A 25144-nucleotide genomic window follows, 5' to 3' on the forward strand; every position below is an offset into this window, starting at 1 on the left:
CAAAAAAAAAAAAACATATTTATATTTGTGACGCGACGGGAATGTTTTTAAAACTACCTTAACTCTACGAATATAAAATTTTAAATATTTGTTGTTTCATATAATCACAGGTTCAATGTGTATCCAGCTCAGAGCCAGATGGTGGAGCTGTTTCACCGCAAAGTTCTGATAGTCGCCAATCTCCGTCGACTACGGATTGCGAGAGAGGTAAGTGCTTTATCCATCAACTATATAAACAAAAGCAAATAAAATTTCATTTGCCAAAGCCTGTCTTACTTAAATTGTTACTCATAAGCCTGGAAAGTGCTCATAAGAAATGGAAATTAATTAATCTTGTAATTCCATGCAAAGATTCTAAATCTAAGGATAGAAAAAGAAATGCATACGAAATTAACCTAAATTTTTTGCCTACATATACGAAATTAACCTAAATTTTTTGCCTACATATGCTTATCCGTCAATGTTAAAAAGCAAACAAGGCCCACGAAGCTGCACGCAATACTTGAACTTCACATTTCTTTCTTTAATAATGTTTTACAACTGAAACTGATCGTCCAAATTGACAAACGACAATGCCACCGTTACGATAACTATGCTATTCTTACCATTTGTTTAAGGAAGATAGGCTACTTACCTAAATCTTTGAAATAAGTTAAGAAATCCCAACTTATTCCCATAATTTTTGAAATGGAATTTCGGTTTTATTTATAAAAACACGCACACTGCAATAATAATTGCAAAAGGAACAACAAAATGATTATGTCTCGCTATCTCTTGATAAAATCTTCACTTTACCATTATGTTGTTGTGAAAACAACGAAGGAAACGGCGAAACAATAAAAAAAAGAAAAACAACCGTAATATCCATCATAAAAATTCCATTAAATCCAAAGCATTAGATCCCCTCTATGCAAGTATTAGGGAAATTTCGATATACTAACAAAACAAAGTAAAATCGCAAATCAAGCTAAACCTCGACGTATAAATAGCAATGAAAATCAAACTACATCAAATCCTTAAGGTATCTTTTATGTATTTGAACAAACCTAATAAATTTTGAAACAGGCAATCGACCGAATATCTATCTATCTAGCTATCTATACTGACGTGGTGAGGGGTGAAGGAGGGGGGAGGGTGGAGGGGGGGTAAGAAAATTTGTTATTATTGAAAAACCTTTATTAAAATATTTCCTTTAGAAAAATTGAGAAAGAAAAGATGAAATTTTATGATAGCAAGCAGCAAAGTGTTTAGGAAAGAAAAAGTACAGCACTGAGAGTAAAATCAAACGATATTAAAACGCAACATTAGGTACAAATAGAAAAAAGTTTCAACATAAAAAAATTTCTTTTATTTTTTTTTTTTACAAAAAAAAAAAAAAAAAAAAAAAAAAAATCAGCCATACATTTTTATTCATTCAGTCCAAAATATATTTAAAAGAAAGAAAAAAAGAAAAAAAACAAGAAGAAAAGCTAAAGATTTTTATATGCCAATGATTTTAGAGCAATGGGTGTCATAAATTCCATGCACTATTAGATACCGTTACGCACACATCAAATATAAGAGCAACGCATATCCATAGGCATAAGTAAATAAATATAATAATAATAATAGCAGCAACAACAACAACAATAATAATAATAACGATAACAAAAAAATTAGAAAAATCTTTCTAAACTTCAATAGAGCATAGCATTAAATTATAGCCATAAAGCTATGCTATACTTGTGTTGTATACTGATATAAATGGGAAAACATACCGACAAACATATTTGTAACGAGAATCGATACAGACGTACTACGTACTGCTGATATGGGTAAGACTTTAAAGCCTGTGCGTAGTTACTTTAAGGAAGTCATCATTTAATGGGTAGTAAGTGTGTGCTGTTATTACATAAGGACCCCCTTGGTGGGTATTATGTGGAAAAATATACAAAACACATATAAGTGTGTATTTTGGCAAAAAAAAAAAAATACAAAATAAGGAAACACATACACTATGGTCGTTCTAAAGAGAATTTCGGATACCCCTCTTGGATTTACAGATTAATTAAGATTTTCACAAATTTTCAACTCTGAGGGTCAGTTCACTTCTCCAATAATCATTATAGGTATCACATTTTAGATCAATATGTACTACTAGGAGCTGCAAAATTATTATTGCTAATAACTACTATCAGCCATGGGGAATTTCTTAATTATCAAAGCCTTACGGCACTAAAACTGTTTATATCGAGTTTCATATCCTTCTGTGTTTTGTTATCTTAATCACTTAAAATTCAGTGATTAGAACAATGGACGAAGAAAGGCACGCGTCCATAAATGAATATACGGTTGAAAAGTGATGTGAAGTGAGCACGGAAAGAAGGACGGAATCATGGACAGTTGAACTGATTAAAGATAACAAATAAAAACATAAGGACAAGCTGGTCGCTTAATAGGCAAACATATAGTTGAAAAAAGGGAAAATAAATTTTGAATCAACCCTTAAATCCTTCGTAGGGCTTCATGTAGGTCGCAAACGCAATGACAAGATAATTATGCGTCTAATCTGCGATGGAGTGTATGAATGAAAATCAACTTATGGCGACAAGAAAAGAGGATTGTGTCAGCAATCTAGCTGTTTTTTCTTTTCAGACATACACTGATTTTTGATGTGTTGACATAGTATGACAACGTAGGCTTATTTTTTGCGTAAATCTGATTTAATACTGCTACTAAAATATACATATATTCATTGTGGTTTTTCTCTTCCTCTTTCTCTCTCTCTCTCTCTCTCTCTCTTTCTCTTTCTCTCTCAATATATCTCCCCTTTTTTTTTATCTTTGATTTTGATTATTTGTAATGCAGGCGTTGTTATATCGACCGCATATCAAAACGCAAATATTTACAAACCAACGGATGTGAAAATTCGTCGCGTGCAAACACCACCGCAATATCAGTTGATAGGTGGCAATGTCACCCAAACACAAGGTATAACCAACTTGGGATTTATACAACAGCAGCAACAGCAGCAACAGCAGCAGCAACAACAACAACACCACCAACAACAACAGCACGGTCATAATTCACAACCTGACTCTCATGGTAAGTAATATTGTTAATATGTTTAGAGAGTTACTTTCCATTGCACATAAACAAAGTTAACAAAAAAAAAATAAATAAATAAAAAAAAAATAAAAAAAAATTTAAACGGAAAAAAAGTAAACAAATGCGCACCAAAGCACCAAATTGTACCAATGCTTGTATGGTTTGGTAATCATTTGCTAAATAACAAACACACGTACGCATACACCCTATTTGCGAGTCCTTTGGAATGTTGAAATTTACACAAAACACACAAAAATCTCTAACGTACGTATATATATATATATATATGTCATAACATTGTGTTGATTATTCTTTTGCTCCAAACACCTCATCCACTCATTCACTCATTCACTCACTCACTCACTTACTTACACTTACTTACACTTACTCACTTAACACATTTACTCACCCATTCATTCATATAGCTCTTTATCATTTATTTTCGATTTAATTTATAACATATTTTACGTATAATTTCTTTTTATTCTTCTTCTTCTTCTTGTTTGTCGTCATTTTCGTTTTCATGTTACGTTCTCGTCATTTGATCTACTCATATTACGCTTTAGCCATATACTCTTTATAATCTGATTAGCCGCAATTATTTTACTAATACCATCGAAGTTTATCAATGTATTTATTTATTCATATATAATATAATAAAATGTATGTAAAGGCACTTTACTTGCACTTGAGCAGTGGATAGTTTCAGTTTATTATTCCATTCGTAACCGTTGATGATTTGACCATATAATACTATGCCCAAAAAGTAAGATCAATGGAAATTCAAGTCAATTTCCCCGGATATATCAAATATGAGAAATGTTCAATTCTTTTTTTTTTTTTTTTTGTTCTAAATTTATCGCATTGTGACAGATATTTATGTCAAATTTTGAATCATAAATCATATTAGTTATCGTTCCAGCTGCGCCTGGTTTTGCATGACACAAAAATAGTTTTCCCGATTTTTACAATGTGCATGATTGTGTTAGGCAAAAAAAATTCCATTCCAAATGAGAATTGAGACTTGAATTTACGCATACGTATCAGAAGAAACCGATCAATCGAGCAAAGATCGCGCACAAGATCAGCCACGATCGAAAAAACCGCGCCAAAGTCGCTCAAAAATGCAGTTCTCCTCTATTATCGTGATGTTGTGCACTATGAATTCCTTCCGCCGGGCCAAACTATTAGCAAAGAATATTATTTGATTATTATGCGCTAGAGAGAGGCCAAAATAGATTTGATAAAAGAATAATTAATTAAATTGATCTTACTTTTTGGTCGCAGTAGAATAATTTGCTGCTGTAGGTTGCTGTACGCAATTACGTAGTAAGTGTTTAGAAATTCTTCTTAAGCTGAAGCTAAAAAAAAAAAATCAAAAATATTTGTTTTTCTACTATATATCGATTTCATCGTTACGCTTTCACAAATCTCATTATTCACGGTTGAATTGTTTTTATTGCTTCTCAAAGCACTTTTTATTTATTTTTATATATATATATACATATTTTTTTTTTTTGTTGCTCCTTTCTGTATTACCGATGATATATGTATTTATTCATTGATTGACTTTATCATCGTATTATTAGGAATTATGTATAGGAATCGATATGTTAGTTAGGGATAACGGATAATTTGATTGTAGACAAAGTAATTTTCTTCCTTCTTATTTTTTTTGTTTTTTTTTTTTTTTTGTTTTTTATATTCATCCTAAACCGAGTTCAGATTCGCAAGAATATTAAAAAAAGAAACAAGTGAAGGAAAAATTTAATAATATTAATGCAAAACAAAAATTAAAAGGGAATCTCATCCTATAGTTGACTAATAATAATAATAATACACCCAGTTACCCAATAAAAAATCGATATATTCTATGCGGGCGGGCGAGTTTTTTTTTATTTCATTGTTCTCTGAAGATTTTTTTTTTTTTATGACTTCTGCGCGTTGCACATGCTATTACCGCACGCGGTATTCCTCAGAGTGTATCAGAAAATAATAAATTTGATAAAAATTTTTAATTTCATAAAAGCAATTTTAAGATTTATATTAATCGACAATGGGAACCGCTCGCTTATCCCTTCGTTCCTGCAAAATATTAATATATTTTGAAAGGACTAATCTCTTAAGACACAAGAAGTTTGTCGTTAGCTATAAATGTACTTATCTACAGGTTCTCATCACTGAGAGATTTTAGTTTACATCACGCCTAGTTATGTTATTAACAAGTCGTCTTAGTATATAATAATATCAGATTTTAGAAGATTAACTCAATTTTGGAGATTTTCCATTCGTCTTATTATTTAAGATGATTTAAAATTCCTGCTCATGATAGACATTAAAGACGGTGGAGATCAGTCCATCATTCCAGTCAACGAATTAACTTATCAATATTTTATTTAACTCTTATAGCATAAAAATGCAACAGGTTTTCTTATTTTTCTTGGAGTCGGAAGGATTCCTTCACGCAAAATCGGATAAGAAGGAACGTCATTGTAGGAGCCCAAAAAAAAAAAAAGACGTTTCTTCCAATTCTTACATATTTTGTTTGGAAGGACATGTGACAGACTAATAATATTCGCACCTACTCGTAAGCATTGAAAAATAACAAAAGATGGCAACACCGTAGCCATTCTTGCAAGACATCTTTAAGTTGACGGCCTCCGTAACGCGAAGCATGTAGCTGACGCAAATTCGAAACGAAAAAAAGGATCATCTAACCTACATGTTTGCAGCATATACAATACGGGCGGAGTTTTGGATACATTGATGCTTTTTTGCGAACAGTATGTGTTTGAACAAAAACCTAGATTTTTTGTTGATAAAAATGACCTATCGAAAATCCCCCCTCTCAGCCCTCTCAGTCGTCCATCTCTTTGAAATGAAAATTATTGAAGTTGGGATGAGTGACATGAACAGTGAACAGTGTTTAAAAAAAAAAAAAACTCTCTTTGGACATTTAAATGCCTATAAACTGTTACATGACTGTTGCGTTAGGTAAAATATCGTCACGCTTGCAACCATCTTTTCAAATCATTATTGTCCACTTAAGGGATCATCTTAGATAAAAAAAAAAAACATTAATTTTGTGAAAAATTGACAACAGGATTCTTCCTTTCGAAAGTCATTCGCAACTGCAGTGACGTTCCTTTAATAGATTGATGTTAGAAAAATTCTTTCTCATAGATGATTTTTTTTATTTTTTTTTTTCATCTAAAATTTAATACATTGCCGGTAGCGCAGTCTTTCCAAAAAACAAAAACGTTCGCCCACAAATTTTTCATACGAGTAAAAAAATAATAATTCCTTGTATCAAAATTACTTATTTCCTTCACTTATTTCCTTCAACTATTAAATTATTTATGCAATTGTGTTAGTATGTAAAAAAATAGTTGTAATTTGAGAAAAATGTGGCGCGTGTGCTTTTTGTGTTTTCCATAGAACTTAATTTTTAAATATAATTGTCCCTCTTATGGCAAAGTTTCTCTCTCACTCTATATTAATAGAGGGATCTCGGATTTTGCAATAATTTCGTGGGAAGAGCCACAAGTTTGCCATTGGCCATTCTTTTTTTGCATCTCAAATCAAATTTTTATTGAAACATTTTATGAACAACAGATGTTACCTTAATATATTCGTTATGCGATTTATTTGAAAGCCACTGCTTAATGTTGTCTAATAAAAATGTTTTATCTATTGACGGAAATGGTTATAAAACAAGGTAAAACAAGGCGTTATAAACCGTGCTATGGAGCACTTTTTTTTTTTTTTGTTCAATAAATTAATTCACTTTGACAAGTCGCCGACAATAATTTCCAGCAATGACAAAAGCCACTCTCATCTAGCTACTAATATACCAAATGACGTGAGACATCGACAGATGTCGATGACAGTTTTACTAACCATACAAAATGAAAAAAATAAAAATGTCTTGCAATGATATCTCTAGCGCGAGTATATTTACAATGAAAATTTCACTTTACAATTTTCCTCAAGCAAGTGTGTGTGTGTGTGTGTGTGTCTTTATCACTCTCGCTCTGGTTCGTTCATCCATCATATTTAGCCAGGTGTGTTCATGGATATTTTCACGGGCGGACGCATAAACTGGAAAGACTCGATTTGAAAAGCTTAGCGTAATCAAAAGTATATATATATATATATATATATATCTCAGGAGTCGGCAATGTGTACGCTTTCTTTCAACCCTCGCACTGCCAAAGTGGACAATTTCGAGCTTGAAAATAATGCCTTCAAAACTGCGTGCAATCAATTTTTTGTTGCTTTTGTTGCTAGAGTTTTCGAGACACTGATGGCCAATACTTATTTTCACAACTCTGCGAGCGACACGCAATCATTCTTTCATTCTCAACATCCTTAATCGATTGGGGCATATAAGTACCAAATATTAGACTATCTTCAGTGTTGCGGGTACGGCAGTTCCCTGCAAAACTGAATCACATTAATAGATGTCACATGTTGTGTATATAAAAAAACATTGGTAGTTTTAATGTTACAAACGGACAAATCACTTCTACTAATATGTTCCCGTGATCTGCTAGAAAGTATAAAATTACCCTTTAATTAATGTAGGCTTCGTTCGCAAACCTTTTAAGAGATTGTATGCATTACCCCAATGGGGTGCTGTACTCTTTTTCTTTTGATTTGTTCTGATTTTTCTGCTGTTAATCACATCGCCAGCATCTGACTAAATAAAACGTGCTAATCTTTAGATTAGATTTCTTGCATAAGTGGATAAAAAGTGGAAAAAAAAAAAAATGTGTGCAATTTTGCTTTTGTTTTGTACAAGAGGTGAAATTGTGGTTTCGTTTCGTACAGTTACCGGTCGCTTGTCAAGCGTCACTGATAAAATTGATAGGCCATCGTTAGCAATACGTTGAATGTGTTGGTTTATTAAATTCAAAATGCATTGATTTTTATCTCATTTTTTCAACACTTTGGTATTCACGTTCGAATAACTTGCAATCAATTCTTACGACCGCAACAATGCTGACAGCAAAACCACGATTGCGTATAACTTGAACAGTTACATAAAACAAATGCATTTGATGCTGTTAAGCCCAGACAGCAGCTACACACATTAATGGCATTTTCATTAAATATTTTAAAAATTGTCACTATAACAAACAACCAAACAAACATTCAGCTTTCTCTCTCTCTCTCGCTCTCGCTCGCTCGCTCTCTCCTTCCTATATATACAAAATTTAATTAAATAAACCGCAAAAAAGAATTGTCGAGCAGCTTGAAAAGTTTTTCAAATAATTTTTTACATTTTATATATTAATTTCGTTTCGTCTCCCATTGACGACAAAAACACGTCAATCCAAATAGTATTTTGTTTATGTTTTATTTGTGGAAATTGGTTATCAAATATTCAATGTCTGATGAAAGACAAAAATGAGCCATGCCTTTGTCATAGAACGACCGAAAGAGAGAGAGAGAGAGAGAGAGAGAGAGAGAGAGAGAAAGACACACTTAAAACTCATTGTTTAATAATGGCTTAATACAAACAAAAGCTTTTGGGGAAGAGTTGGATTCACATCAAGACGAACTGTAGATACCTAAACTGTTAGAAATAGTGGGCGTGCCAAAATTGTTTTGCGGTTCGTTGCTTGCAAACTTTTTTAACAACTACCTACTACTAGTAGGCATGCAGCTGACTAAATGGTGGTCCACTTTACAATCTCATTTCTCGCCCTTAATCGAGAGAGCATGTATCCAAAGCTTCACTTTTCTCTTCCAACTGACGAGACAAGGCATATAATATGTAAATCGATATAATACTTTCAAGCAAACCTTTAAAGGTATCTGCGGCATGTATTTCTGAATGTCACAAACATGCTGAGTTATCTAGTATGACCAGCTTAACCCCACGATAAATTGAGAAAAAAAAAAAATAGAAAATTAAGGAAAAAAAAACAAGAGGATAAAAAATAAATGAAAATATCTCTCAATTTTCAAGCAACACACACAAAAATGTATTCATGAACCTCATCAATTTAACATTTTTGAGTAGCAGCAAATACCATCGATGCTCGATATACTTGTACGGAGACAACAACTATATAAAACGTTTATTTATGTAAATACATATATATGTATTTATATGTATATATGTATAGGTATGCAGTATATAAAACTCGAATGTTCGAACAATATATTGTATTAATAAAGATTTTTTGTCATGATTTATTGCGGCCAAAGTCTGATGATGCGTTTTATGGCGGCGATATAATTTCACCTTTTTTTTTTTTTTTTTTTACATCTTTTATATGCCGCTCACTGTCTTTTCGCCAACACATGATGAACAAAAACCAACTATAATTCGGAAAAAAAATGTTTTTTTTTTTTTTTTTTTTTTTAATAAAATTAATATTGATTTACTGTGTGGTGACTGTCATATGGAAGAGATTACATATTTTCACACTATCTTTCTTTGCCGGGGACAAGGATAAAAAATTTAATAGGAAAACGAAAGGAGTTTGAATCCAGAAATGAATTTTTCATAATTTAAATAAAATTTAATTAAAAGGTGTTGGATCTGAATAATTCATTTACCTTTCATCGCTTAAACATAGTTAAAATTCTCATCATAACATTCTCATAAGCTACTATACGTTCATCGGCTGAACATATATGAAATTCTCGGTCTGTCTTCGCTTCTTCCCCCCACTCCCTCCTCTATGTAATACATATGCATTTGTAACATGAATTATTGCAATTGTTGTATTGTGTTTTCTTATTGAAAGTGGTATTTCTTTAGATTCACCACAAAATTCTCCTACAACCACTTTAATGATAACACCACCGCCACCATCGTCCACACCAAACCCATTATATCAACAACAATTTCAACAACAACAACAACAACAGCAACAACAACAGCAGCAACAACAACAGCAACCACATCAATTGAATTTACAAAATTCTTCATCAAAAGCACCGTTGCCCTTATCACAAGCCCCAGCGTCATCAATACAAAATAAAAAGTCCCCACAACAACAAACGTTAAAGCAAACGCGAAATCGTTTAAAATCATCCATGAAAGCTTCAACACACGTAGATATGAATTCGATTGAAGAAATCGATAATAATGCAAATAATATCATAAAAATTTCACCATTGTCATCATCGTCGTCATCGACATTGTCGACAGTGACGGTTACGCCACCTTTGGCGGTAAGTTTACAGCGTACATTTGCTGTAGGTGAACTAATATGGGGTCCAGCACGCGGCTATCCAGCTTGGCCAGGTAAAATAGTGAAAATGCCCGATAATTATGGAGAATCGGTATGGGTGCAGTGGTTTGGTGGTGGCGGCCGTTCCAACTCTGAGCTAATGGCTGTGAATTCATTACAAAGTCTTTCTGAAGGCCTGGAGGCCCATCACAAAGCTCAAAAGGATACCAGAAAGTGAGCATTTTAGAGTTTAAGTTGCCGGAAGTCGTTAGGAAAACAATTTTTGAAAGTCGGTTCTTATAAATCAATTGAGTTTTGTTTTCTTTCTTCTTACAATTACGGGGAACAGTGAAATATATCTATTTTTTTTTTTTATTTTTTTTTTTGTTTTGTTTTATTCTAAATCCAAGAATTTAGGCGAAATTATTTCCGTTTTACTTTAAAATTTTCGCGTAAAAACTTTTTTCTAAATATAATGCAATTAATTAAAAAGTATGGAATGCTTATTGGTATATAAAGTAATAATTTTTTTTTTTTTTTTTTGAGTAATTAGTAGCTTTGTTTTTGAAATTTAGTTAAATTAGTTTTGCCTTAGTTTTATATATTTAGAAATTTGTCTTCAAATTTATATTAAATTTTTGTTGATTCGTTTTAAAAAAATATATTTTTTTTATTTTAATTTACTTTTTTTTAATCCAATACTCCTTTTAACCATTTACAACACAACTACAAATTCTACTGCGACATTGCTAAAAATATAAAAAAAAAAAAAAAATTAAAAAAAAATAAAAATAAAAATAAAAATAAAAAAAAATAAAAAAACAAAAAAATTGCAACAATTCCAAAGGAGCCGAAAATTGAACTCACAACTTGAAAGAGCCATACAAGAGGCAATGACTGAATTGGATCGTATTTCAGCTTCCTCAACTACGCCAAATATTAATTCGAACAACTCATCCACTACTGGCCATGGTAAGCAAATTCAACCGGCAACATCCTCTACACAAAATTATCATCAAGCTAGTCCGAATCGAGCCAATAAACGTCCTATACCACGGACGGGTGGTTATAATTTAATATCGCAAATACATAAGCCATCCCCAGCAACAAATGTCTCCATATCGGCCACCATACGTTCATCACATAATGATGGCAATTATGTGGTGCATTCAAAAACAAAACATATACGTATAGCACCGGCTCCAGCTTCGGGAACTCTAGTAAATTCTTCGACAGCTTATAAATCGACTACTACAACCGCTCTAAGTAATTCAAGTTCGCTAAGCAAATGACCCGATAATAATCTGGTCAATCATGTTTTGGTAAGTATGACTTCTAGAAGTAATACAACAACCTCAACTACCACAACTATAACTAACACAATTGGTCGCCTATCGTGGCCAAATTATACATTAGTTATTCCTCAGAAATAAGAAGAAAAATGCATGAATTATATAAAATCAATTATATAAAATATAATTAACATATAGAAAATAGTTTGTAAACTATAAATATGACTAAGGAAAATAATATTTACATACTGAAAAGAGAAGCTAATAACAAAATTTGGTAACTTTCGTAAATTTATTAACTGGTGACGGCTTGGTTTACAAAAAGTCTTTTAAAAATTTCATTTACATAATCCCTTCAGCTCCAATAACTTACTATGGACTGACAGCTGATCGTGTCAGCACCACAAAAAGAATCTAATAGAATTCTAAGCATAAGATATTTTAAACAACTTCTGTAATGAAACCGATCATAAAAGACATAACAGACCGGTCCAACATTTTCGTAATATGCATAAAATCATTTCTAAATTTTATTTCTTCTTTGAATCTGCTAATATTCTTAAAAATTCTGATTGATTCAAAAATTTTAAATGTAATGTAAACTTTCTAAGTAAGATGCGCAGATGAACATATCCCTTTTTGAAGAAATCAAATTTTGAAGCTTCAATCAAAACTTTGGCCTTTAAAACATATGCTTATGAAGTCAGAATATTAAAGTTCATTAATCGGCCTGTGCTATGCTATGCTATACTCAATGCAAATGGATTTCCAATTTGAAAAGCCTAACTGTCAATTTATTGCAAAAGTCAGCAAAAGCTAGTGTAAAAGAAAAAAGAAACATATAGTTAAAAAGCCGAAACAAACGTTTCAATTCCATTTCTTTTGCTTTGAACTAACGGAATGAATTTTCGTTACATCCAAAAGCAAAAGTACATCCAAAAAGCAAAAGTTCTCTATTCTCATTGTGCTACATTTTTGTGTAAATTTATCAACTGGTAATAGCTAGTGTGCAAAAATCTTTTAAAAATTAGCGACTTTTAACGCTAAACCTCTGCACAATGTTAATTTTTTATAGAATCGCTTATGTTCCCATAAGCTATTGTGGACTGACATCTGAACGTGTCACAGTAATACTAGCAAAACTACACATAAGATATTTTCAACCCATGCTTTAATGGGAGGAAATCGGTACGTTTTTATATATATGACATGGCACAAAAAGCTTAACATACAGGCGCAACGTTTTCGGTATTTCCATAAATTCATTTCTGAATTCTCATACAAAAGTCCGCAATAGCTAGTGCTGAAGAAAATATATAAGCGTATAAGTTACAACGTGTTCAATCTTTTTAAATTTCAAAAAAATTTTTTTTCCTTTGAAAGAGTATCAGAATAAATTTTTCAAGTATCAAAAGTTTCCATCCCCAGCTTGTGTGTATTTCATTAACATTAATTGAACATACACCTTAACAAAATTAAATAGTAGAAATTTAAGATATAAAAAAGCCTTTTTTATTTGCTTAGCTCTACACAATCATGTTCTACAACCACTGCAATAATTTAGTGTCAGATAAATACCATAGTGTGGAATTTTTAAGAAATTTCAACAAACAACTTACTTCAAGTAAGTGTGAAATATGATGGGAAAATAAGGAAAGATAAATCCAAAATAAAACGGCATTTTAATTTTTGTTTGTTTTTTTTTTTGTACAGTTATAAAACAACTTTATCTTTTTGTCGATATAAAGTGAAGAAATGATTACTTTTCTATATAACACTTAAATAAATTAAAAATTGCTAAAGAAAACGGGATGCAACGAAACATCTGGCGAGCAATCACGTATGAAAAATTGACTTTCGCTTTCGTAACTATTTGCCTAGCAAGAACTAACTTTCGGCTACGTGATTACTTCGCTGATGTGTTGTGATCACTTCATTGTGATTGCCTTCGTTGTTAATAAATGTTTTGTTAATCTAAATTTTTTTCATCTTGATACCTAAATTCCGCGAAAAACTTCCTGGAAATATAAATTAAAAAAGTAGAACGCCTGGAGAAAAATAACGGGGAAATTACATTAAAAATTAATAATACATTGAAAAAGAGAAATTGTGAAGAATTGTGTAATTGCTAAACCATGAAGAAAATCTTCCTACAAGTATGAAGATATTACTAGAGGAGAGCATGATCAATGATTTCCATTTTTCTAGTTATAGTGACCACAGGGCCTGGCTCTTTAAATGATAGGAGGGATATAGTCGAATATTTCTATTAAAAATGTATAAAGTAGTTCTGTGCTTGCTGCAATAATTGATTTCCATGAAGTTTTTATAGATAAAGAAAAATTTTTCTCAAAACGAACCTGGTATGAAAGATGGAACAAATTAAAAATCATTTAGTAAAGCCTGTGATCAAACAATGTCATGTCTCTTGGTGTTTATGCATTGGGAAAGCCTCATCCTAATAGGCCTAAAAGCCTATTATCCTTTTTATTAATTATTTACCAAATTGTATAACGGTAAATAGTTTGAAAAAGAAATTTACGCTTGCCTTTAAGGGTCAGCCAAAGCCAGTTAAATCGTTTATAAATCGTCATAAAAGATTAAAATAAAAATCAAAAAGGGGAGCATAAGAAAGTGAAAGTTTTAATTCGCAAAAACAACCACAAAAGCCATAATCAAAGAAATGTACAGTGAAACTTATTTGTATGCGTAATAAAAGCAAAATTAAAATTCTATAGTAAACTTTTTAAGTGAAATTACTTCTGCTGCTATGCATTCTTTTCCGATTAATTTGCATTTTATTTATATAGAATTAAAACTACAAACCAATAATAGACAATAAACGTAAAAAAAAGAATAGAAAATTATTTTTCGACACAATTTATGATTAGTATCAAACAACCACATAAATATATAAATTATAGAATAAAACAACAGCTTCTCCTGTGTTCTTATACACATCATTGAAACTTCAATAGTTTTTTTAAATTTACTTTACTTTGATAATTTATCTATCGAAGCGCGTAATTTGTAAATATTATTTTCTGTCGCATTCTTTTTGAACTCAATCAACTTTTATTAAAACAAAAAAAAAAAAAAATCGAAAATCAAAACACCTCTAGAAATATATAAAAAGTAAAATATGTCGATAAAAAGGAAAGAAACACAATTGAAAAATTGTACAAAATAAGCAAACCCTAAAATCCACAAACAGAACTATGTTAAAAACTTTCAAGTGTTTTAAGCAACACAACTATAAAAAGAAATGTAATAAAAATACCCTGAAGAAAAAATTTAAAACTAAAAATATAAGTAATTTGTTAAAATGAAAAAAGGAGAAAAATCTTTGAAAGAAATGTTTTAAAACTAAAATAAAAGTGAAAATTTTAATTTCTGAATTTGTTGTTATTTTGTTTCGGTTTTTTGTTTAAACATAAGTGAATTTCTTTTTATTTAATTTATTGTATTTTCTATTTAATTTATTTAATTTTCCCCTACGTTAAGTATTAAGTGTTTACTTGTTGTTATTTATTTAAATAATTTTATTCAATTTATTTTTGCTTTTTTAAATATTTTCACATAATTTTTCTTAAGTTCATGAAGTACACAGACGTATATATATATATATATATATATATATATATATATATATGGACTAAAAGCATCTAATTAAAAAAACTTTAAAAAATGATTCTCTTCCTTTAATCTCTCATGCATACTGATTAAAAATTAATCATTCACAATTAACTGTGTGTATGTAAAAAACGTATGTATTGCATGAATGGCACATAATTATAAATTAATTATATTAAAAAAAAAAAAAAAAAAACGAAAAATAAACGTTCATGTCATAATTCAATAAAAAAAATAAAACAACAACAAAATTATTAATCTATAAAACCGTTTTTTAGATGGATTTCATTTATTTAAATAGTGGAGGAATATGGAGAAGTACGTGCATATGAAAAGATTACAAAAATATTCTTTAAAAATTAACTAAGATCGATTTATAAAAAAAACCAGCAAAGCTAAATTTAATCTATACAACCTTTCTGTAAAGGCTACGCTGTCTTTTACGTTTGTTTCTTTTGAATCAAACTCCTCTGCGAAACTGGTGAGTTACCACGTATGAAATATTGAACTCTAGCTTTCGTTTTCAGGTACATTTCTGCTGCTTCAGGTGCTGAAACTGAAAGCGAAATATCACTCCCAGTTACTTGATTACTCCCAGCGCGATTTTTTTCACTGCGATTTACTGGGATATAAAAGATGCAATGGGCTTTCAAAATTTAACCTATGATCCAGTATCACTTATGGGACATCAAAAATACTTGTCAGAGCTGAACACTGCCAGCTGAACAGTAGTGAGTAGGTGTCCTCTTACATGTGCCCAATTTCACACTATTATTTTGTAATATAGTACTACTTCTTTTCTATATATATTCTCTTCCATTTTTGTTAATGCACTACCCATTTCAAGATTTTTCATCACAAATATTCAAACAAGTGATTAACGAAAATATATGAATTTTCATGTTTTCTCAAAAAACGTAAAAATTTGTTTGCTACCTCTCTCTGCTCTCTAATCTCTTTTCCAAAGATTTACGATAACGAAGCAAAAATATCAAAAATTCTTACTGGAATGAAATGGAATAAAATTACATGACATACTAAACGTGCATAACTTCTCTTTTCATTCTCGTTTTGGTTGTGAGAACATGCGGTCGATTATTTGTGCGAAGAATTTTTCTTAATCAGTTGAGTAAAAATTTTCTAGCAAAAATACCTAAAGTAGTGGATGGAGAACTTTTTAAAATATCCTGGACATCAATAAAAGCTTAAAATTAACAAAGCGACAGGGAAAGTTAGAATAGCCATTACGATAAAGTGAAAATTTGCAGAAAAACTTCTATATCATAAAGATCACATCTCTTTGCTCCATCGTTATTGCAATAATGCAAATTGCTATTTATTCGGCAAATTTAAGTACAAGCTTTGCGTACATTTTTCTGCAAACACGTTCAGACATGTATCAAAAAATGAATTAGAAATGAATTGCGCATTACGGTTTACTATGATCGTTTATTTGTTGTAACAGTTTTAAACGGTTGTGTTAAAAAGTTGTAAAAGTAATGAAAGAGACTTATAGGGTATAGTGAGCAATGAAATTAAATCACACAAAATCAACCAATCGAAAGTAAAATAAATATTAGGCAAATACAAGATAGCTTCAAATTGAAAGGTAATGGTAAGTCATATAGAAATTAAAATTAAAAGTTTGCTTTTAGAGCTGAATTTTTATTGAAGATATTTTAGAGATATATACATTTTTTGTTAATTATGCCGACTTTGATAATCGTTATTGCAATATCCAGGAAAGATATGTGTGTTACGTTTATATAAGTATACACACATGCATATGTACAAATGCATTTGCGTGTACGGGCTTCTGTATCTTTCGGCGAAAGAAGTGAGGTTTTTTTAGCATTTCATTATTGCAGGTCTTCCGTTTTTTTTACGAGTTGATCTTGGGTGGCGTCGAGATATGTTTTTTCTGTGTCAGTAGCCATTTTTTTCTTTATTTAACTGCAAGGCAAGCTATCACCGAAAGTTTGATTTTCTTTTTTGACTTCTGTATGTACATACGTACGTTGTTCTGAGCGTACGCGGCTTTTTTAACTTCTTTATACTTTGTATATGCGGGCGTGTTTGTTAAATGCGTTTATTTCCATTATCTTAGAAGTTAGCCGTCCTGCGTTATTTTTGCATGGTCATAGTCCGTCTTTGAAGTCGGAATTAAGTTAAAGCCGCGGTAGAAATATGCGCGAAAATTTAAAAAGATCGTAAAACGGATATAGAAATTAAGAGAAAGTATGCTTTCCTTTTACATGAGGTGAAGAATTACGTTACGGCAATGTTAGCAACATGTTTTGCTAAATGTGTAAATATATAACATTCGAAATTAGACGGACAGACAAGTTTAAATCGGTTCGGAAAGTGGGTCTATCCCTAGATATCGCATACATCCGCACAAATTTAATACTCCTGTGTGCCAAAGGTGGTGTAGCGTATTAAAATAATCTCAAAAAAATTTGTTACAGATTTGAAAAGTAGATCTCCTCTTATATGTGTCCAATAGCTGAAGTTTCCCAGTCAAGTCGCATCTAATTTTTTAACTGATTGAGTTCGAGGTTTCCAATTTCAGACAAAATATCCAATCTTAAAAATTTTCTCTTTAGTTTGCCTCTTTTTCACACTATTATTTTGTAATATATTACTACTTCTTTTCTATATATATTCTCTTCCATTTTTGTTAATGCACTACCCATTTCAAGATTTTTCGTCACAAATATTTAAACAAGTGATTAACGAAAATATATGAATTTTCATGTTTTCTCAAAAAACGTAAAAATTTGTTTGCTACCTCTCTCTGCTCTCTAATCACTTTTCCAAAGATTTACGATAACGAAGCAAAAATATCAAAAATTCTTACTGGAATGAAATGGAATAAAATTACATGACATACTAAACGTGCATAACTTCTCTTTTCATTCTCGTTTTGGTTGTAAGAACATGCGGTCGATTATTTGTGCGAAGAATTTTTCTTAATCAATTGAGTAAAGTTTTTCTAGCAAAAATACCTAAAATAATGGATGGAGAACTTTTTAAAATATCCTGGACATCAATGAAAGCGTAAAATTAGCAAAACGACAGGGAAAGTTAGAATAGCCATTACGATAAAGTGAAACTTTGCAGAAAAACTTCTATATCATAAAGATCACATCTCTTTGCTCCATCGTTATTGCAATAATGCAAATTGCTATTTATTCGGCAAATTTAAGTACAAGCTTTGCGTACATTTTTCTGCAAACACGTTCAGACATGTATCAAAAAATGAATTAGAAATGAATTGCGCATTACGGTTTACTATGATCGTTTATTTGTTGTAATAGTTTTAAACGGTTGTGTTAAAAAGTTGTTGTAAAAGTAATGAAAGAGACTTATAGGGTGTAGTGAGCAATGAAACTAAATCACACAAAATCAACCAATCGAAAGTAAAATAAATATTAGGCAAATACAAGATAGCTTCAAATTGGAAGGTAATGGTAAGTCATATAGAAATTAAAATTAAAAGTTTGCTTTTAGAGCTGAATTTTTATTGAAGATATTTTAGAGATATATACATTTTTTGTTAATTATGCCTATTTTGATCTTCGTTATTGCAATATCCAGGAAAGATATGTGTGTTACGTTTATATAAATATACACACATGCATATGTACAAACGCATTTGCGTGTACGGGCTTCTGTATCTTTGAAAGAAGTGAGGCTTTTTTAGCATTTTATTATTGCAGGTCTTCCTTCTTTTTTACGAGTTGAACTTGGGTGGCGTCGAGATATGTTTTTTCTGTGTCGGTACCCATTTTTTTCTTTATTTAACTGCAAGGCAAGCTATCACCGAAAGTTTGATTTTCTTTTTTGACTTCTGTATGTACATACGTACGTTCTTCTGAGCGTACGCGGCTTTTTTAACTTCTTTATACTTTGTATATGCGGGCGTGTTTGTTAAATGCGTTTATTTCCATTATTTTAGAAGTTAGCCGTCCTGCGTTATTTTTGCATGGTCATAGTCCGTCTTTGAAGTCGGAATTAAGTTAAAGCCACGGTAGAAATATGCGCGAAAATTTAAAAAGATCGTAAAACGGATATAGAGATTAAGAGAAAGTATGCTCTCCTTTTACATGAGGTGAAGAATTACGCTACGGCAATGTTAGCAACATGTTTTGCTAAATGTGTAAATATATAACATTCAAAATTAGACGGACAGACAAGTTTAAATCGGTTCGGAAAGTGGGTCTATCCCTAGATATCGCATACATCCGCACAAATTTAATACTCCTGTGTGCCAAAGGTGGTGTAGCGTATTAAAATAATGTCAAAAAAATTTGTTACAGATTTGAAAAGTAGATCTCCTCGTATATGTGTCCAATAGCTGAAGTTTCCCAGTCAAGTCGCATCTAATTTTTTAACTGATTGAGTTCGAGATTTCCAATTTCAGACAAAATATCCAATCTTAAAAATTTTCTCTTTAGTTTGCCTCTTTTTCACACTATTATTTTGTAATATATTACTACTTCTTTTCTATATATATTCCCTTCCGTTTTCGTTAATGCACTACCCACTTCAAGATTTTTCGTCACAAATATTTAAACAAGTGATTAACGAAATTACATGAATTTTCATGTTTTCTCAAAAAATGTAAAAATTTGTTTGCTACCTCTCTCTGCTCTCTAATCTCTTTTCCGAAGATTTACGATAACGAAGCAAAAATATCAAAAATTCTTACTGGAATGAAATGGAATAAAATTACATGACATACTAAACGTGCCGAACTTCTCTTTTCATTCTCGTTTTGGTTGTGAGAACATGCGGTCGATTATTTGTGCGAAGAATTTTTCTTAATCAATTGAGTAAAGTTTATCTAGCAAAAATACCTAAAATAATGGATGGAGAACTTTTTAAAATATCCTGGACATCAATGAAAGCGTAAAATTAGCAAAACGACAGGGAAAGTTAGAATAGCCATTACGATAAAGTGAAAATTTGCAGAAAAACTTCTATATCATAAAGATCACATCTCTTTGCTCCATCGTTATTGCAATAATGCAAATTGCTATTTATTCGGCAAATTTAAGTACAAGCTTTGCGTACATTTTTCTGCAAACACGTTCAGACATGTATCAAAAAATGAATTAGAAATGAATTGCGCATTACGGTTTACTATGATCGTTTATTTGTTGTAACAGTTTTAAACGGTTGTGTTAAAAAATTGTTGTAAAAGTAATGAAAGACTTATAGGGTGTAGTGAGCAATGAAACTAAATCACACAAAATCAACCAATCGAAAGTAAAATAAATATTAGGCAAATACAAGATAGCTTCAAATTGAAAGGTAATGGTAAGTCATATAGAAATTAAAATTAAAAGTTTGCTTTTAGAGCTGAATTTTTATTGAAGATATTTTAGAGATATATACATTTTTTGTTAATTATGCCGACTTTGATAATCGTTATTGCAATATCCAGGAAAGATATGTGTGTTACGTTTATATAAGTATACACACATGCATATGTACAAATGCATTTGCGTGTACGGGCTTCTGTATCTTTCGGCGAAAGAAGTGAGGTTTTTTTAGCATTTCATTATTGCAGGTCTTCCGTCTTTTTTACGAGTTGATCTTGGGTGGCGTCGAGAAATGTATTTAAAAGTTTTATTTTTCGTTATATATTTGGGTTGTGAAAGCATGTCTTCGTAGGAAATTTATTCAGGTTAAGGACATTTTATATTATTTAGTTTTTAGAGCTGAGTTCTTATTGAAGATATTTTAGAGATATGTATATATTTTTTTTAATTGTGCCTCATTTGACAACGTATCCAATCTCCAATCATTTTCTCTTTAGTTTCTCTTCTTTTTTTGGAACGGGCGAGTCTAGGAAACGAAAGAGTTACTTCGATAATACTATTAATAATTAATCGTACATCTACAGTAAATATTATGAATATTGCAATAATTCTGTGGAGTTTTCTTCTGGGTAAATTATTCTTTTTTCTTGCTTTTCTTTCGGTATCTCCTTAAATTCTTTCAAGCTCATATGAAATGTATTTCTTCGGTCCTTGGTAGCTTTATAATACTATAATACAATATTGTGTTTAATGTTGGTGCTGTAATGAGACGTTCATAAAATCAATTTTTTTTTTTTTTGTGCAAAGAAATAAATTCTATGACTAAAAGTTTTTCACCGAAAGCAGGTCTGGCAAGAAAACCGAATACTTTATTGTGAAAGTAGGTAATAGATAGGAATAATAAGTGGTCGACTTTTTCGTTTTGAACTCCATCTCTTAAAACAATTCCCGATAACATATCCACTGTTATGGATAATTTTCACCCATAACTTTTATAAAATTGCTACAATCGCAAAGTTGAAAATAGGAAGTTTGAATTTGCTACAAGCCTTACTTGGTCGATTGAACATACCCGTCCATAAAAAGGGCGTGAATTCCCTATACGCATGGCCATAATGTGGAACAACCGCGGAAAGAATTGAAGGATCAGCATTTTTTCATATTTTCGTCCATAATTTTCGATCTTGTGAAGATATTTTTGATATTTTGCGGTCCAGTTTACTAACAATTCCAATTCCGATTTACTTTAACCCATATTAGAAGACTCCCCATCCAATTACAAATCGATCTTATTTATAAATTGCATAATTTTAATTAATTGCATTACCATTTCGGTAACATAACATATAACATATAGGTTATATAGAATATTGAGAATTCTAGTGTTAACCTGACGTAGATTACATTTTTTCTTTATGATGATTTCCATTACATGCCCCATACCACTTCGTTTATTATAGTTATCCACAAAACGACTTTGCAAAGTAAGAAAAAGTGCTCCGATCCGAGCCATCTCCATTTCTCAAAAATTGCTCGCAGGTTGAGCGCAGGAAAACAAAACTAACAGATTGACAGATAGGCTTAGATCAGTCCTGGGTCGATCGGTGTCTGTATTAAAACTAAGTCTAGCTAAAGTTCTTCTGGATGTTTCGCACATACGTACGAACTTTATGTATCCGTGTACCACAAGTAGCGTAGGGGTATAAAAAACTGAAAATTATTTATTAAAAATATTTTACATATTTCTGGTTGGAATATTGTTTTAGAGAAATTGTATATATACTTGAAAATTATTGAAGTTATGTGCTGCCTGTCGTTTCCTTCCTCGTATCCTGTCTCTGTAAATTCCGTAACAGCAATCTGTTAACCAGTTAGATTAAAGCTATTGAATTGGATTTGGCAGGCTATTGCGTTGCGTTTAGAAAATTTAAGATATTTTTGTGAACATCTTACCAATTTTTATGAAAATACCTTTCAAAGCGGCGAGACGTTTTTATCTTCACACCTTTAAAATAACTTACTTACAGTTTTGAATTTTTCACCGAAAATTTTCAGAAAAAATACTTCAAAATATTGTTAATGCATTTATTAAACGCTACTAAATATTTTACATTGTTTTTCAAGTTCCTTCAAATAATTTTGTTTTCACTACTCAATAACAAAATTGATTGAGATACACTACGTGTGTGTGTCCTGAGTTTACATTTGTTATTCATCTGTGTGTCAATAAAATATACGGTAGATTCTATAGTACGCTATAGATTGCATTGGACGATTACAAAATATTGTACACATCTTTCCGATGAAAGGAACTTAAAAAAAAAAAAAAAAAAAAATTGAAAGGAAAAAACAACATAATTCAATTTCGATTGACTTTGTTCTATACCCACCACAATATAGCATTCTAACGTGAGAACATATAATGAAGAAAACTTTACATACTGCAAAGTAGAAAACGTCAAAATACCACGACTTCGCGCAATACTATATAAAATTCCGGAAGATGAGTCAGTCACTAGCAGCTCTCATCCACTAAAAACGAAATGTCGCTAGTGGCCAATGCATTTAACAAAAATGAAAAATTTTTCTGCTAGACAAGAGAAACTTGCACTAATCGCTTCCTCTTCTTCTGTCGTAAGCAAAATGTTCTTTTTTAAATTAATCCTTGGCGACCAACAACGATCACCACTTCCCTCTTTCTTTCTCTTTTGTTTTTTCTGGTCGGAAGGATAGGAGACAGCCCCCTAGTAATTGACCGTAGTAAAACAGTCTTCTTTCTGCTTTCTTAGTTTGCACATAGAAAAAGATTCTGAAACATCTTGCCCATAGCTTCAATATTCTCTGCAATGCGCAGCTTATCGGCAAGATAACGTCTTGAACCAATGCCATGAACATTCCCGCGATTAAATGACCTTGAAAAGTGGAAATGCAACAAACATCAGGATATTTACATATACGCACAGATACATATATATATATATATAACTCTTGACCTTTTGTGGTAGGTATATAAGAAATATTTAAACTGCAAATATTTATTGAACTCAATTTATTTTGCGTATATAGTACAATTATAATGATTGTTACAGAAAAGTGAAATAATAAAATAGAAAAGAAAAAGAAGAGACAAAAATTCGTAAATAATGAAAACTGATGAAATTAAAACTAATTAAGTTTTTTTTTTATATATATATATATATATATATAGTGAAACAAAAAATTTTTTCCAACTTAAATTAAATTCCCTTTCGTAGTCTCCTACGATTACATATAAGAGAAAATAAAGTTATAAATAAAGTATTATTTTATTTTCATTATTAAACTATTTTACAAATTTTGCTCTTTTTGCACAACACGGGCGACAACAAATTAAAAAATGAAAAAATTCTCTTTTTAATGATAATTTAAATGTATTGATTTAAAATATAGCAGATTAAAGAGAGGAATAGAATTAAAAGGAAAGAGAGTTTATGAAAATTGCATTTGATTCACATGAGAAAGAAGCATAAGAGAAACGAAATATCAAAATTAACTATAACTTTAGGCATTACGATTATGTTATGTTAAGTTTATTTTGTAATTATTACAGTTTTTTTTTTTTTTTTTCTTCACTCACAGAGGTTCTTTTCTCTTATATATGTAGTATTGAAAGAGAGTTTTGCTGCTAATTTTACATTTTCTTCTATTTAACAGTCTATTATGCAGCTCTTACTTGGTTATTATTGGTTGAGAATATATTTGTTAAGAATTCTTTTTCTTTTTTTTTTTTTGTATCGTAGAGCAAAGGAGAAAAAATTTTTACAAATGGTAGTGTTTTTGTTGTTGCTTTGTGTTCTCCAGCAAATAAATTTTATTTAATAAAAGTTTCTTCTTTGTTTTTTTTTTTTTTTTGTTGTTGTTTGCAACACTTACAAAAATCTATGTTAAAGGGCTCTGCAGGGACAGACATTTGTAAATACAATACAATACATGATGAGATGAGGTAGAGAACACATTAATTTTATTTTCTTAAATTTCTATCTGTTTTACGATTTGGTTATTCTTAATTAATGTGAACAAATGTTTCCCCCCCCTTTTCTTTTTAGCTTTTTTATTTTTTGTTTTTATTGAATTACATTTACATAAAAACAAAAGGAACGGCGCCCTAGTATGAAAATACATAAAACAAAATTCAATTTTAGTTACTATTAGAGACAGACAAGCACACACAGTAGGAAAAAATCAGAATCTAGAGATATAAGATGAAATGATATGATATAATAGAAGAAAATTTTGAATGGGCTTTTTGTCTTATACGTTAAATTCAATAGTCGAGAAGAAGAGCTCTTTATAAAATTTTCAAGTTAAGGTTATCGTCAATTCTTCTGTTGACGACGCAAAACTGCTGCAAAGCTTTTTCCAATGCGTGCAAATTGCTCGATTTAATCTGATAATGATTGGCAAATTTTCTTCAGTAATTTTAATGGTTAAGTTTAATTTTTACTTATTTTTCGAACGCTGAAATACAATAGAAGGGACGCAGCTTTTTAGTTTCCTGAGAAACCAACCTTCCGTAATTTGACTAAGAGTTATTTAAATATTATTATCATGGTTAAATTTTAATTTTCAA

The 25144-nt window shown here is 30.9% G+C and overlaps 1 protein-coding gene across 14 annotated transcripts in view; it reads left to right on the plus strand.

Annotated features, from left to right (window-relative positions):
• The window catches only part of LOC119634776 (AF4/FMR2 family member lilli), a 302476-nt gene extending 287804 nt beyond the window's left edge, over positions 1-14672 (plus strand). For 13 of the 14 annotated variants that reach the window (XM_038029132.1, XM_038029133.1, XM_038029131.1 and 10 more), the window contains 4 exons: positions 111-207; positions 2848-3084; positions 9866-10514; positions 11128-14672. In XM_038029132.1, coding sequence (XP_037885060.1) covers positions 111-207; positions 2848-3084; positions 9866-10514; positions 11128-11572 — 1428 coding nt within the window. In that variant the 3' untranslated portion in view covers positions 11573-14672. Of the gene's footprint in view, positions 1-110; positions 208-2847; positions 3085-9851; positions 10515-11127 lie in introns of those variants that run through there. The other variant, XM_038029140.1, reaches the window with a different exon arrangement.
• Positions 14673-25144: the final 10472 nt, after the last annotated feature.

The sequence above is a fragment of the Glossina fuscipes genome, unplaced genomic scaffold (assembly GCF_014805625.2).
Source record: "Glossina fuscipes isolate IAEA_lab_2018 unplaced genomic scaffold, Yale_Gfus_2 3, whole genome shotgun sequence".
In the NCBI taxonomy this organism is placed as follows: domain Eukaryota; kingdom Metazoa; phylum Arthropoda; class Insecta; order Diptera; family Glossinidae; genus Glossina; species Glossina fuscipes.